General features: G+C 39.9%; 1 protein-coding gene across 23 annotated transcripts in view; it reads right to left on the bottom strand.

Moving 5' to 3' along the window:
• The window catches only part of msi2b (musashi RNA-binding protein 2b), a 268,592-nt gene that overhangs the window by 189,373 nt on the left and 62,471 nt on the right, over window positions 1-16,748 (bottom strand). For all 23 annotated transcript variants that reach the window (XR_013822713.1, XR_013822714.1, XR_013822715.1 and 20 more), the window contains exon 6: window positions 9,269-9,361. Coding sequence is in view for 18 of the 23 variants with exons in the window: in XM_079885752.1 (XP_079741878.1) it covers window positions 9,269-9,361 (93 nt within the window). In the remaining 5 variants the exon portion in view is untranslated. The remainder of the gene's footprint in view (window positions 1-9,268; window positions 9,362-16,748) is intronic.

Consider the following 16,748-nt stretch of genomic DNA (forward strand, 5'->3'; position numbering starts at 1 on the left):
ACTCCTCATCGACGTCGGGATAAAACTGACAAGCTGCCTTTTCAAAAGAGTCCCTGTGACATTTCAAACCGTCACTTCCCCCCACAGCGCTGATAAAGACTGTCGGGAGGACCTGAAATACACAGCAAAACTTATTCGCAGACAGTGAAAACAATTACAAAATCTATCTCTCCTTTAATCCATTTCAAGGTGACATTTAATGCCAAGTTATTCTTGTTGGAAACCTTCAGGGGACGATAAATCAGTCAGCAAAATATAATTCATTTTAATGGATTGCGAGTGTTTTTATTTTCATAAGTCAAATCTAAAAAGGATCACTGCCTGGGAAGGAAGCCAGCGTAAGGGAGGAGGGCAGCGGGTGCTCGGGCTCCGTGCTGGAGCGGCTTGCCTAAGGAAGTATCATTTCCTGAAGTCTAGTATATATATATATATCTGTCATTGCAAATGTGTTTGTCATTAAAATACGGAAGGGTTGGCCCAAACTCGTTCTGGCGCATGTGGTATATCTATCCAATTAGAACCTGACAAAAAACTTTATTTATGATTTAGAGGTGTAAAGATTTACTCATTGCAGAAGGTACATTTGCTTGTTTAACTAAATATACAAAACATGCTCATTACTTTGATGCACAAAAGCTCTAAATATTTCCATTCTTTCATTCCCGTTCATCCCGTCTCGGACGCATCTTCATGCATTTGGTGAGGGACTACTTAACCTTGGCCTCTCGCTACACTACTCCACGGGATCCATCTCGAGCGACAAAAAACCCACAACCCCCACGGTGCAAATTCAACCTTACTGTGCTCTCCAATGACGTATTATGCCTGACCCGGGCCCATGGAGTGGGGCGGCATGAGAGTTTGTTAAAAAACAAAAACAAAGAAAGCAGCCAGGTAATGCATTGGCATTTGAGTTAATTAGCACTGCAGCCTGGAGAGTCCTTCAAGGCTTCCTTGCTTGCTCGCTTCAAACAGCGCAAACAGTCATGAAGAGCTCGCTAACGCGCACACATGCGCGTGCAATGTGTGCCAGCATGTGCCGAATATATTTATCAATCCAATCTGCTTCATCCATTTATCCTTCTCGCCTCCCCCGCCTCTATCTCTGCATCTACAGAGGCAACACAGCAGAACCCCACAGTTGTTGACACTCATCTGAGAGGACATGCCCTTTAAGAAAGGCTGAGTCTCTGAGCAAATTCGGTCTAATTATATGCGGATGAGGCCTTTTCTTCCATCTTATGTGTCTCTTTTCCTATCTCTCCCTCACACCACTTGGAACCGGTCCACTAGAGCCCCTACGTAGCTCTAGCGTACGTTATACAGCCATTCTTCGCAGTGTAAGCCTGATAATTGTATATGATGCCCAATACCTTTGAGGCTTCATTAAAGCTTTGCATCAAGCTGCGGGGAGAAAAAAAAACAAGCTGTACCTTCTAGTGAGCATAAGGTGGAAGGAGAGAGGGGGACCGAAAGAAGGCCATTTAAAGCTTTCAAAGCATTCTGAGTGGGAGAGGTAGTTATCCCAATGGGACATTGTTTTATGTGCTTTTTTTTATGTTACTCGTGCACGACGTGTAACAGCGTGTTAGCGTTCAGATGGCCCTGCGCCAAATAAGCACCCATGCTGTCAGCCCAATCAGATTTTGGAGGGACGCTGAGGAGAGACAACTCTAGTTATAATTTCTCTCTCATCGCCGCGTCTTTCTCTCGAGCTCACACTGACTGTTTTCATGCTGAGCATTTAAATGTTCTCGTTTCTTCGCATCCGCCTCTTTGAGCTGATGAGAAAACTACGAGCGTATCAATCTTCTCCGCCAAAGGAGAATTTAAAAAAAATAATCACCAAAAAGCTCCTCTCAAAGTTCACAACGGACCACGGTCTGAATTACGCTGCGATAATCCTGTTTTCCAACTGTCACGTTTGAGAGTGAAAGGAAGCTGTCACTCAAAACCTGCTTTTGCTTCTATGCTCCTGGACAGCTTTGTGGAATATCAGCCCGGTGCAGACTTCCTGTGAGCTCACAGCGCAACGGGACACAGAGGTGCCTCTCTCACTAAGAGCCGGCCTGGCAGGTGGAGGCTTATTTGAGGCCACATCTTGGAAGCTTGAAGATCACAGAAGCCCCCCTGAGTCAAAAGTTATTACCACTCCAAGGCTATCTCCACAGGTGAACGGGTGGTGCCAGTAGGGGGATTGGAAATGTCATGGTCTCTATAGAAATGGGTCCCTTTTTTCCCGGTTAAATCCTAATAGAGCACGGAGCTGATTTAATTGGTGCACTCTATGCCTAGGGAGTGGTGGAAAAGATCGCAATCGGCCGGTGCGGCCTGTGGCTGTTCAGGCACAGTGGGAGCGGCCAAAGCTGATCTGATAGTGCCACTCAATGCAGAAAGTTGAGCTGAAGCCAAAGCAGATCTTTTGACCCAAAAAAACAAACACCTTCAAATTGTGGACAATCTCAGAGAAGCATTTTACCTCTTCATTCGGCTTCTGTCTTTCTCTTCAACCTAAAATAGCCTGCGGTTTGAGGCTTGCTATCTCTCAGAGATTTGCTCATGTTAGAAGGGCCTGAAAATCCTCCTCAATCACGGTCAATCTTCTTAAAAAACGGCTGGTCCTTTTAAACAAATGTGACCAGCCCCGGAGGCCTATCCATCCCAGTGACTCAGTTCAATGGCAATCAAGGCAATCTATGCTTAAAAAGAGACCCTGTTTGAAGATTTACTTTGATAACACAAGCACAGGTGGAAAACAGGTTGAAAGCAATCCAAAAAAAAGAGGAAAAAGTAAGGCAATACATGAGGGGGCAAAGACATTGTATGCATATGTGCAAGATTATACAGATGACTGACTTACTAAATTCCAAAATGTTCTTATAATTAAAGATTATAATCAAAACTAAAAGGACAATGTAAATGGTATACCGCTATTTGCAAACCTCAACCTTAAATGCATCTTAACCAAAGACTAACCCAAACACTAATTAAATATAGCTTAAATATGTTATCCCCAATGTAAAGCTTCATCATACCTCAAATTTGCACTTAAACGTTAACAAACCATCTGTTAGAGATAATCTAAATACATAAAGCACATAAAACACATTTTTATTTTCAGAGTCGAAGATAAAGCCAGCCCGTATGATGCAACGTTGCGTCGCCACAGCTCTGACGACATCTACAAGACCTTGATTCCAGCTTTCGTGCCCTCTAAATCATCTTAGAGCACAGGGACTTTGACGAGGAAAAAGCAATTAACAGAGAGTGATTAGAGTGATTAAGTTAGCCAAATGTGGTCAAGCTCTTTCCATTGGACGACGTGATTTAAAGACGTCCAGGTAAATAATGCTATAAAAGACAAAAACTAGCCTTCTGATGGGTATAAGGTAAAAGCACAGGGGCCTTCTGGTGCATACAAGGCAGCTAAACTAAGGCCAATCCATCACCACAAGTTTATAAATGATGTACTCTGGGGAGGTCCTGAACAACAAGATGTACTGCTGAACTATAGACTTAAGGAGACGATAAAGAAAATAGTGGAATCAAAATGGAAATCATTGCCAAGAAGCAGTTTAACTTCCAATTCTCCAGTGGGCGTTTTAAAATCATCCCCCCTTGACTCCTGGAAACACAGCCAATACTTAGAGCAAACAAAGGTCAGGGAGAGTGTTAAATCATTTGTCTCATTTTTCTTTCAAACGGTCCTGCTAAGCTAGATCTCGCCGCCTGCGCTTTAGAGCCCGTAACCGTGAGCGAGTCGCTGGGTTGAAAGCTTCTGAGCCGCTCCGACAACTGAGGGGAAATCTTCTGGGTACCCTGAGTTTTATTTTTCCTTCAGCAAAATGTTTTAAAGATCATTTACACACCAACTGCTACAAGACAGGTCCCTAGCGCATTCTGCCATGAAAGAAGAAATATTAAGCTTTCATTACAAATACGTACCACGGCATTCATGCACAATTAGAACACCCAAAACGTTGGGGATGTTGAGAAAGAAGACGAGGACTATGGGGGCAAAGTTTGACTGGTTAGCAGGCAGATGCTGTAAATACATTAATCTGCTGAAAAAAATGCTTCCAAGTCAATATTAAGGAAAATTAGTGCCACTTAACAATAGGAATAAGGAATCAATCATCAATTTATTCATTAAAAAAGTACTACATCTTTAAGATACACATTTTATACAATCTTAAAATACACAATTATTTTATATTAAATATAATATATATAAAAAATATAGACAAATTTAAGAATAAATGAAGAATAAAATATTTTCAATTGTTCTTAATTCTTACTTATTTTTAAAATGACACCAAATCCTTCATAATAAAAGTGAATGTATTCTGGAAAAATAAAGTTCACAAGCAACAGAAACTTTCTTAATATTATAATAGATGTTTTTCCAGTAATTAGACTTTTGGAGACTAAAAGTTGTACATTATCTGCTGACTGATGTCACAGCTCAGGGAAGTCGCTACTTGCGTGTCAGCTGAGCAATCACCATTAAGATGATTGGAAAGAGCTCTCTCTAAATATTATAAACTTCCTTGGAGAGGGAGAACACACTTCGGACATTTTGGATGTGTGTCCAGCCAAGATAAACAATGGAGGGAAAAAAAGGAATTAAAGAAGGATAGAGATCAATCTCAAGGCGCGTCAGAGCATACAGAGGCGGAAAGAGAGTGAGGTCTGGGCCGGCGACCTCAGCCCTGCCCAAAATCAATTGTGTTTTCAATCTTCACAAGAAGATTTGGTTTCACTGGTTAACACAAGCTCTGTGAAAGCCATTTTGAGACCTTGTTAAAGACTCGGTAGCGAAACAAATACAGGTGTGGGCTCGGATTGCTGAGGATGAGTGGAGGGAGGGAGACAGGAAGATGAGAGCAGAGGAAGGGAGGAGTCTAGAGAGAGCGCATCATCTTAAAACTAATCCCAACCAGTTCAAAAGCTGCTTTTTCCCCTTACCTTCCCTTTTCATCCCTCACTAGCTTCTCATTTGTTTTCTCCCTTCACTCCAGAGGGCACTGGAGAGCGGGGAGCCCATGATTGACTATTTCAGCCGCCCTTAAGAATTTCTACCTTTTGTTAGTGACTTCCCACTTGTGCAAGGCCACTGATGTGTGGAGAACATTTAAGGGCTACGGGCTCCATAGAAGTCCGTGGGGATTTACTGCTAACCCTCACAGTGAATAGAGGACACTTCCCTGGCTACTCTTATGGAGGAAGGCAGTCCTTTTGATAAGAAATAACACATCTCTGCCCAGACAATGAAGTTCCTGCTAAGACATTAAAAGAAAATAAACCATGAAATGCTCACGAAGCTGAAGCTGCACACTCTGAAAAAACTCCAAACCAAATTTAGGAAGTGGAAATTCACAGAACACAACCGTTACATATAGCATAAGCAACGGTGTGATGTTAAATCTTATCCCTGTTTTTAAACAGTCCAGAGGCTTTTGCTAATCTTTATTATTTGCTTATGCACAGCAACTTTAACCAATCCAATTTAGCTATATAGTGATTTAAGCATTGAGATTGTCTTAAAGCAGCTTCACAAAGCACCAGGCATGAAATGTTCAAGCTGAAGGACAATGGTGAGAAAAATACACCCCAAGAATCGTAAAGGAACTAACATTGGAAGGAAGACGGTGCATCTTTAAGGCAACTTTGGATGGCCGCCATTACTCTCACTACTGATACGCTGTCATGTTCCCACAGTCTCACAGTGTACACAAGGAAAATGTGTCTGAAATAAACTCTTCACACCAAATCCACAAACACCTCTCGTTAAACAAGCTTATCAAATCAGACTTTAAGGATTCAGTGATGCAGTGAGGCTTGCAAATAGAGCAGTGCACTGTTTTTATTACCCGAGCCTGAGGTAAATCGAATGCCGTTATTAAATGTTAGCGGTTCACCAGGTATGCTAAATTAACTAACAGTGAGTGCTCTGGATGCAGTCATTACAGGCAGCCCACTGTCCTCAGTTAATATTGAAGCTGAGAGAAAGAGAAAACTCTGATATTTCATTACGGAAACATGATAATACACAATTCTTAGTTCAAGTTCTCACTTTTAAAGACAACATGAAACCAAAATTGACCTTATTCACTTTCTAAATAAATGTCCCTAGTCACCTTCAGATAAAAATCCTCTGCTTGTGAAACAAAATGTCCTTTCTGCTCATGTAACCCAAAGCCACGTGGACTTAGAAAAATTATATAATGATGAATTATTTTCCTACTCACTATGAAATGTGTCAGAATAAAATGCAACTGCCATTTCAAGTTGTCTCTAAAACATCTAAAACTTATTTCAAAATGAATAATTACAGTTCTGAATATTGATTGTTAATACTGTTCTGGATGTGCCTAGTACACAATATAGTAGCTACAACACAACACAACCAATTATATAATTACATAACAAAATCTCATTATAATAATTAATAAATATTTAAAAAAATAATTATATGTTAATAACACAATATATAAATAATATAATTAATATCAGTATTTTTTTTTACCTATACACATATAATATAAATATGTTTTATAGAAAATATAATTTATATATTTTTAATAATATAAATAATAGAATAATATAAAAATATCTAAATATTTAAGTATTTATTTTTTAATTGGATATTGTATATTATACGTGCTTCCAATGACGAACTGCATATCTGGGACTGCAGGAGGTTAAAATTTTGCCCCTGAAATGGTAGAAGTTGGCTCTCACCCAGACCGATATGGGAACCAGGACAGAGGAGGCATAAAGGCCTGATTGTGGCAGAGCACTGGCTTGGAAACAACTCTCAGGCCTAATGAAACTAAATCCTGGCCACAACAGCACAGCGAACACTAAAGTGAGAGAGAGAGAGAGAGAGAGAGAGAGAGAGAGAGAGAGAGAGAGAGAGAGAGAGTAAGGGAGGTTGGTAATGAAGTAAATAGGAGTTGTTTCAACTTAGCAGAATAAGTGTACTTTGTTTGGAGATCTACTCCAAGCCGATTACAATAAACCTATGACTAAGCATAAGCCATCCTATGTAATTAGGGCACATGAAGGTTTATGAAGGGAGCGAGGCGGTCTTTTACATTCACATCACGAAGAATGTGCAAAATATCAGTGAGATTTTAAATCAAACCATGCCAAGTCTGTTGCCTTAACACATAAAATGTTTCGGAGGAAACAACTGAAATTATTTAGGCATGCCTTCCTCTGAAAGTAAAAAAAAGGCAACATGCCGCATTAGCACGAAATGACTGTATGCTAATGAAAAGTGGATCTAACTCAAAGAGCCTTTGTGGAAAGGCTTTTAAAATCTTAATTCTGCAGTGTTGTGCAATAAATGCCCCTTAGTGCCCCTTAAATGTGTGTGTGCACGAGTGTGTAAGCTGTCATAGCACAGAAAAAGTGCTCAGGAAGAACACAGCTTCTAAGGAGACAGATCCTGTGACCCTGCTGCCCCATGCCACCTGCTCTCCTCCCAGGATCCTCATTCTCTCACTACCTACTGCTCGCCAGGAGACACTGTTAATTGGCCTGCACACACGCCCCTATGCACACACACAAACCTCCGGGTATCAGCTCAACTGACACCACAGTGTGGCAAAACCTCCAGGTGGGCGGACTTGCAGAGTCATCAAGAGTTTGCAGCAAATGAGCATCCAACCTTCTAGCAAGTCACTTTGAAGGCTTATTTCGCCTTTACTCACAAGTGTGTATCCAACGGATGGTCAATTTGTAATTTTCTTGTCTTCGGAGACAGACACTTAATTAGACACTGCATTTGATTCGCAACTTATAAACAACGAGACACTGAGCGCTGAGGTCTTTAGCGTTATTGGATCACGCTGCCCATTCAAAATAACGATCTACAGCTTTACGTAAGGATGCAGACAAGTATGCCTCAATAAACCGGGCTGTGGTAAGACTAATATAGTCTTGTGACCTAAGAAGCTACAAATCCTCCGTCGTTCCTTTAATCACAATGATTTAGCGGTTGTCTACTGCCAGCGCTGGCGCTGCTGAAAACACCCCCAGGGCAAGACATACAGCGCAGGGCAAGTAAAACATCTGCATAATTGAGCCCTTCAATCAAGTCAAGTGTGTGTTAGGTCCACTCAGACACAGCTGATTACAAACAAATGGAGCTAGGTATTTATACAGAGCCTGAAATAGAAAGAAACAGTGAACTTACTCAAAGTCATATCATACAGCAAATAGAAAAGTTCACCTGGGCCACACAAAGATATGGGTTATCTATCAATCATCTGTATGCGTAAGGTAGATATCAAGCTTGGAAAAACATGTCAAGGTAGGACTGGGTAAAAACATTTCTTTTTCAATTGCTTATTTGAATAATCTTGATACTGATTCATAAAAGCCCAACATAATCTTTTTAGTCTATGCCTATTCTCAGTTTATACGTTAAAATGACAAATGACTCTTATGAGCCAATTATTTTTAGTTATTCAAAACAAACAGCACTGTAGCTTGATTTCCAAAACAAATGACTATTATGATTTATTTTAAGTGAATCAAAACTACACTGCATGAACATTGTAGCTTGAGTTCCTTAACAAAAGACTCTTATGATTAAGTTCTTTAAGTGATTCAAAAACATACAGCACAAAAAATATAGATTGATTCCTAAAACAAATAACACTTTTAATTGGTTCTTTTAAATTCAAAAAGACAAGTTGCCAGTTTGAATCAGTTTGAAACACTTCCCTGTATACACATCATTAGAAGAGGGAGGTTTAATTTCCATATATTATGAATATGTTAGCAAAATGGACATTATAACTGAATCAAATCAAATTGCAATTGAACCAAATAGATTTGAAAGCTTGTGAATCAGAATCAAATTGGGCAATCTGTATCACTACTCAACCCTAGGCAGGTCCAAGCACACCATTTGGTTGAATAAATGTTTAGACCAGCTCAGCGATGATCAATGCAGAGTTTTCAGGTAAGTCAACCTACTGGTGGCTTGCTACTCTAGTTGTCCGTGCACATTAATCTGAGTTAGGAAAAGTAATGATTATACAGCAGCTTTAAGCAAAAGGTGTTGGCTACTTCAGCCAGTGGCGACAGAGACCAGGCGAATACTGGTCTTTCATCTCCAAATGGCCACATCTCAAACAGCCTGTTTGAAAGTCTTCACATGAAAGAGTTTGTTGAGGGACAGCGTTTCTCATCATATGCAAACATCTCTCCATGAAATTAGCCAAAGGGAAAAAGAAAAATGAGATCTTACCTTGCCAAACTGTTCAAAATACTGCTTCACATCTTCAACTACTGTGTTAGCTGATAATCCGCCTACAAATATTTTCTTTGTTCTTGTGACCATCTGGAAGAGAAGAGAAGAAGACACGAGATTAGGCCCATGTGAAAGCACTTCAGAGGACTTCAAACGCACAGGAGACAAAGAGGAAGCTGGAAAAGAGGGAATTGGGAGATGACCGGTTGTGGGTTTTGTGTCCCACAGGGAGATTGAAGAGGAGGTACTGTGTGATTTGTTGAGTTGTGAGAGTGTGCTTGGGGAACGGGTAACACCTAGCTTGCAATGCCCGACGCTGCTTGCTATACCTGTCCTTTCTCTCTCAGCATTTCAGACTTGACACTTTTTGGTTTCACACTAACAGAAACACCTGAGCTGTGAATGGTGTTTTTCTTGTGTTGCGAAGACCCAATACACAATACCCCAGTCCATTTAAGAAAACTGGAACAGGAAAGTTTCAGAGGAAAACCATGTAGAGCGAGCTGCTCGAGTAGACCTTCAAAGACACTCTAATTGAGTTACAAACAAAAGGTGTCAGAAAGTTGGAAGTCTCTGAGCAAGGCGGGATCTCAAACCGGTGAGAACAGACAGTAGTAGAGGTCGCATTCGTGCAACAAGGCCCATTTTTCAAAACACAATTAACTCTCCCTGCTGGAGAGATATATGGAGCTCCGAGACCCGACTTCTCTTCATGCAGCAACGTTAATTGTGCTGAGAGCTGGTGCGCTGAGATCAAATAGCCCACCTATCATATAGGGCAATGATAACGGCTAACAAGAGAGCTCCTCAGGCAATGTTAAGCCCTTTTTGAAGTTAACAAAGAGAAGAAACTTGTCAAATTCCCGCTTATGTTAGACTTGTGTGGATTTCTATTAAATGTGTGCTTATTGTCAGAGCTGTGATGCAGCAGATGATCCCAATGTTTTAAGGCGCTCATGTGAGAGACACAGATTCGAATTTGACCTACATTGTGCACACAAAAAAACAGTGTAACTGGTTTTTACCTCACCCAAGTTTGTGGTTGGAAGATGTGATTTTGATCTGGAAGACAATTATTGTGAAGATGGTTGGGAACTATTGTAACTATGTAAATCGCGAATGCCTTTTAAATTCCAATTCAATCATTGAATTTGAAAAAAAAATAAAGAAAAGTGCAGAATTCAAATTTGAATTTCAAATTCAAATTGAAATTCAAATAAATGTATACAATCTACAATAAAATTAAAAGCAATAAGCGTATATTTTATCTAGAAATGGAAAACTTAACAAGACAATAAAACTTATTAATGTGTTAATATGACTGTTGAAAGTTTAAAAATCAATTTAATCCAAGTATTACAGGTCTTACAGGTACACATTTAGATAGATAGATAGATAGATAGATAGATAGATAGATAGATAGATAGATAGATAGATAGATAGATAGATAGATAGATAGATAGATAGATAGATAGATAGATAGATAGATAGAGGATGATGGATGGATGGATGGATGGATGCGTACAGATAGATATACAGAGAGAGGGATGGATGGATGGATCTTAAACCAGTATCACCTTGCTTTATAGATCAATGAACTCATTCCTACTCTTTCTCCCCATAATTTCCTGTCCCATTCTATGGTCTCGGTCTATAATAATGGCCAAAAAAGGGGCGCTTATTGACAATGAGAGAAAATAAGCTTCATTTGAGCATTCTAGCAAACCCCTGGTGTTTCCCAGAGCGGAGTAGACGACGAAAGAATTAAGCAACCCTGAGCATTATTTTCGACTTCATTCACATCCATCATACACAATCTTGGCAACAGGCACACTCAGCCCTCATCTCAGCTGGCCGTTTCCCAAACCTTCTCCAAAACACTTTCGCTCTCATCTGCACCCCACCATGGTTAATCTGTCTGTCTTTTCCCCTGTCGTTTTGTGCAGGCCCAAGCCGCCCAACGTGTCAGTGGAGAGTTAAGTTTTTAGTGGCATCTTTATGTCCTCTGACAGCACCAGCTCTTGGCTGATGGGATTCCTCAGGCCCTGGAACAACGCAATTACTCTGTCCATTTCTCTCCATGGTGACAAGAGAAAACAGCAGGCCTTTGCTCTGTCCGTGCTAGCTCTCTCGCACACCTCTCTCGAGATGCGACGAGCAGATATGCCTCACGAACACGATGTGCTGCTGACGCCGCTAACACGGCTAACCCATTAGCATTCAAAGTGCCAGCTTGGATGCAATAATGACTAAGACGATGACAGGAAGCATGATTCTTTTGCAAAATAGAGTGGTTTTGTGACCCTGAAGGCCTGAAATAAATAATCATTTAAAAACACACAACAAGCTACAGTACCAAACGTACAATTTGATTAGCCTCCACTTAGATAAGAAAAGCAGATAGCTTGTCAGACAACCCTTTATTACGGGATTTATCCTTCCTGAACATCTCCGGTTTGTCCTTGTTTCTCTCTGCCATTTTTTGACATGCCAGCTTTCCAAAAACACAGTTCTGTTTTTAAGACATCCGTGGGAATAATGTGCGAGTCATGAGGGAGAGGTACCGAGGTACCTTAATGTTTGGTGACTAAGAGGTGTCGGGAACAATAGCTATAGCTCGTCCTGAATCATCCTGAGTCGCGTGTTCCAGCGAGAGGAACGGTCCCCTAACTTTGCTTGCTGCTGAGGGATTCGCAGTTTTAACTTTCACACCTCCTTCTGCAGCCTCTCATTATCCGTACAAATTTGAAATCACTCTTTGTCAGGCATTGTGGGGGAGCCTTTAACATAGTTGAAATGGGAAAAGATATTTCAAACAAATTAGAAGGGTGAAAAAAACATAATGAGGTGTAAGTATATTCTAAGGAAAAGAGAAATCCGTGGACCTTGCGAAGGGACAGGGAAACGTCTGGCGAAGTGATGACATATCGGGGAAACTTGCTATCGTAAGACCTTAAAAATTCAGCCGTGAAAATCTATGAATATGAAAGAGCACGTCTCGCAGGAGAGCTGAGATATAAGAAAGTAGCGGCGCTAGGTGTGATAGAGTATAAGCAGTGTGTTTAGAGATACTGCGCGTATAAATTTATGCAGAGCAGCCGAGTTTGTTGCTCTTAGTCGTCTGCTGATGTTGCGGTTTCAGCCCCTGTCATCTTCCACCAGCATTGCTTGATGCGACTCGGCATGCCTAGAGAACATTTCTTGCCTTCCTCTAGCGAGGGGGAATGTCAGCTGCCAGAATGTTTCTAGATGCAAGTCGTGCTGCAGGTTTCTACCAGTGCTCAAACAAGTGCAGGCGATAAGAGGTGATGACTACAAGAGCCTCCTTTAGATGTGTGCAGGCTAATGCCTTATAGCGCTCACAGTATGATCAGAAATGTCATACTGAATAATAATTACGGACCATTAATAGGCCTGTCTAAGGGGTAATGAATAGAGAAATTGAATTTCCCTTGATCTTTTGACATATAAAAACATTGTACTATAAAAACACCCTGTACGCTTCAGAACTCAAAACTTCCTTGTTAGTCCAAAAAACAGCTTTTATTGAAATCCAGCTCATAAAACGACTTGTTTCGGATTTTGTCACATTATTACGTTATAGTGCGACGAAAGACTGCCTCTGCAGAAGAAGATCAACGCCTACTTCTACATCATTGCCTCTTTAGCCCCACCCACCGATTCAAACATGTCATGCAGTAGTAAATACAAGACAGACACAAACACAGGATTACTCAATAAAACGATAGAGATGCCTCTGAGGATTAAAGGACGTTAAAGAGCCACGTTGTGGGAAAACACAGTCTTTGCTAGGCTGGGTATTGACACAAATTTCACGATTCAATCTCATTTGGATTCACAAGCTTGCAATTCGAAATCGATCATTTGTATATATATCAGGTACAGTAATCTAATCTCAGTACAGTAATCAGGTCTCAACTAATGCTGTAAACTATACATAGGAGTCAGTTGGTACTACATTACTATAATATTGAAGGTTAAAATGGACTGATTGTATACAAACACTTAAATTACACAAGGAAGCTTAAATGATGGCTGTCAACGTGACGGATTTACTCAAACATGCATTAGCCTATATACTGAAGAACATTAAAAATGATTATTAATATGTAAAATGTGCATATATTTATGTGCGATCTGTCACGGCACAGTTAACTTTTTTTTAACACATTTAACAATAATTTGTTATTAGGGCTGTCAAACGATTAATCGCGATTAATCGCATCCAAAATAAAGGTTTGTTTTTACATAATATATGTGTGTGTACGGTGTATAATTATTTTCTATATATAAATACACACACATGCATGTATATATTTAAGAAATATTTGCATGTATATTCTGTGTATATATATTTATATTATATATAATTATTATTATAAATAAATATTTTATATATAAATAACACATTTTTCTTAAAAATATATGCATGTGTGTGTATTTATATATAGAAAATAATTATACTCCATACACACACATATATTATGTAAACACAAACTTTTATTTTGGATGCGATTAATCGCGATTAATCGTTTGACAGCCCTATTTGTTATACATTTTTTGTAGTAAAATGGACAGAATTTGAAAAAGCACAAAGCTTATTGTTATTTATTGGATGGGAAGCGTGCATTTTAAAGTTCCAGTCAGATCACGTCAGTAAGACACTGTTCATGTTTACTTCATTTTACTGCGAGTTCGATTTTAAACAAGACACAGTTGCAGGCTTTTCAGAGAGACCGAAAATAACAGATGATGCAGTGCCAACTACATTGGATCCGACAGTATGTTGCAACACACAAGTGTGAGTACCAGTGTTTTTACTATGTGTCACTATTGCTTTGTCTGATACAGATCGCTTGATATTTACGAACTATTTATACGGTATACTGTATATATGCTTATGGGGTTAAAGCGGGAGATTCCCAGATGTGGAAGAAATCCCGTAGAGAATGCAGCTTTTAGATATTATTTGGATCTAAGCCATTCGCTGTAATCCTGAATAAAATCATCAGTGAGCGACATTTTCTGTTTTGTCATCAGTAAGACACTTTTCATTTTATTTAAAACAAAACACTGCAAATGACAATGTATACGTTTTTCACTTTATCGAAAAGGATGAACTATGAATAGCCTATAACAACAACAGTGTGACAAACAATGGCACATTCATTCATAACGCTGTGAATCATCCTGTCAATTATAACTGTGATAACTCCAAGTCCTTAAACTTTATTTGCCACAACCAAGACTTATAAAGCATAATTAATAGGCATAAATGTTTCACATTTTTGGCAAATGTTTTAACTATGTAATGAGATATTTTTCAACATCGGAAGTTTTCAAAACAATTCCACACATGTAAATGACAGGGACGTTGAAAATTATTTTAATATGCAAAACTGTTACCCAATCATAGCAGTGGCCGTTTACGTCTAAGTCTTAGGCTAATTGCGGTACGCCTATCAAAACTGAGTGTTCGAAAGAGGTGGTCAAAATGAAAAGGAAAATAGCTCATGACTAGCCTGGGAAAACCCAGACAACTTCCGGCAAATTCAGATTTGCTCGAGAAGTAGTCTGGCAAAGAGCTCATTCAAGCCCATTTCCATGGCCTAGAAATCGTGGCACCAATCAGAAACGTTGAGGCGGGCTTTACACAATGACGATCGCTCTGATTGGTTTTAGGTCTATCCAATTGCGCCCAGAGGCATTTGAACGACGTCCGTTCAACTTTTAAATGCATTATTATATTCAAATTGCAAACACATGAGGACAGTCTCCATGAAAGACCCACTGGCAGATGAACGTGCTACTACATTTCTCTCCGAAACGGTAGGAAATTAAATTAGATTTAATAGAGGATTTTAACTGTGACAAGATGATTGACAGGGCAGTTTACGTGACAGGATGCACGCGACAGATCCGTCCGATAAAGATGACGAAGTAGTATGTCCCAAAGCTTGCCTACTTTTTTGCTAGCTACACATTCAAAAGTAAATACCTTTTCTTCACAAAAAGAGTACATAATTTTATGCCGTAGTGTAACTTAGACGAATTGGGACGCAGCTTATGGCTTTACACGATGACGATCGCTCTGATTGGTTTTAGGTCTATCCAACTGCGCCCAGAGGCATTTGAGCGACGTCCGTTGGTGACGCCCCTTTGGAAATGATTTGTCTATGGAGCTTTGCCAGACCATAACTCAGTTACTACTGAGAATGGTCTGGTTTTAACCAGACTAGCTCATGACCCCTTTAACACAATTTAGAGATCAGTTATGGCACAATTTAATTGAAAATTTTTTTTTACAGCCGAATAAATCAAATAATGCTTACTGAATATGTAATAATAAAAAGAACAACTTACATCTTGCCATGGGAACTTCAACAAATATTGTTTAGGTTAAAACTACCACAGAAAAAAAAAGAAAAAAAAAAGTAATTTTCAAGGACAACGAGGCAGAATTTGATGACACTTAAAAGACCAAGACTATCAGGAAGGCTTCAATTTGGATTTGAAATCAGAAAGATTACAATTTTATGTGCTGCACAAAGAGTGGAATTGGGAGGCAAAGTAGAATTTTTCTAATGCTTTCTAATATATAAGGAAGATGTTTTTCTTCCAGAAGAAGAGTCTCTCGCTCTCTGCTGAAGATGAGAGGGAGAATGCAGGAGGTAGTAGTGACAGCAAAGTTCACCATTTATCTGCGGCAAAATAAAATGGATCGAGACGTATCCTGCAGCCTAAATTGGAGGAATGTGATAGGAGTGACAATTTAATATTGCATCTACTCTCCTTTGGGCACAAATGGATCTAATTAAGATCTTTCATTAGATGCGGCGCAACCAAACCCTCCCTGAAAACATGGATCCTTATCAGAGCGCAGGACAATCGCAGGGATACAGACATACCAAATCAAGTTATATTCCGACAGGGGAGGGGGACAAGCGGGAGAGCACTGTTTGACAGATGACTTGATGGGACGTGGAGTTCAACAAAGAACAGAGACAGAGGAATGGGGGATAGATGATCAAGCTCCTCTCAAAACACCTGACGCGTTTCCTGCGGAGAGTTCCCCTTCCCAGCATTATCTTCTCTCGAACCGAGCGGTCTGCTTTTTTATTTGTTTACTCTAGGTCTCAGATGAACTGTGTAGTGGCCTCTTGCTCTTGATTGCGGTTGACTAACATTGGTCCTCACTCACAACAAGCCTATAAGCCTCAGCCAAACGATGCTCTTGTGTTATGATGAGGAGTCTTTTTTAATCAGTCCTCTTTGCCTAGCTGGATGTCCCCTGATTAGAGTGAGATAATGAGACCCCCCTCCCCATCCTCCTCCTCCTTCCCAGGCATCTTCATCATCTCAAATCACATATTCATCACTGATTGCCGTCTCTTTGTCCTATCCACCGAATCACACACTCTAGGCGAACCAGCTCGCAGGATGCGAAACCGGTCAA

The sequence above is a fragment of the Squalius cephalus genome, assembly GCF_949319135.1.
Source record: "Squalius cephalus genome assembly, chromosome: 11".
Lineage (NCBI taxonomy): Eukaryota > Metazoa > Chordata > Actinopteri > Cypriniformes > Leuciscidae > Squalius > Squalius cephalus.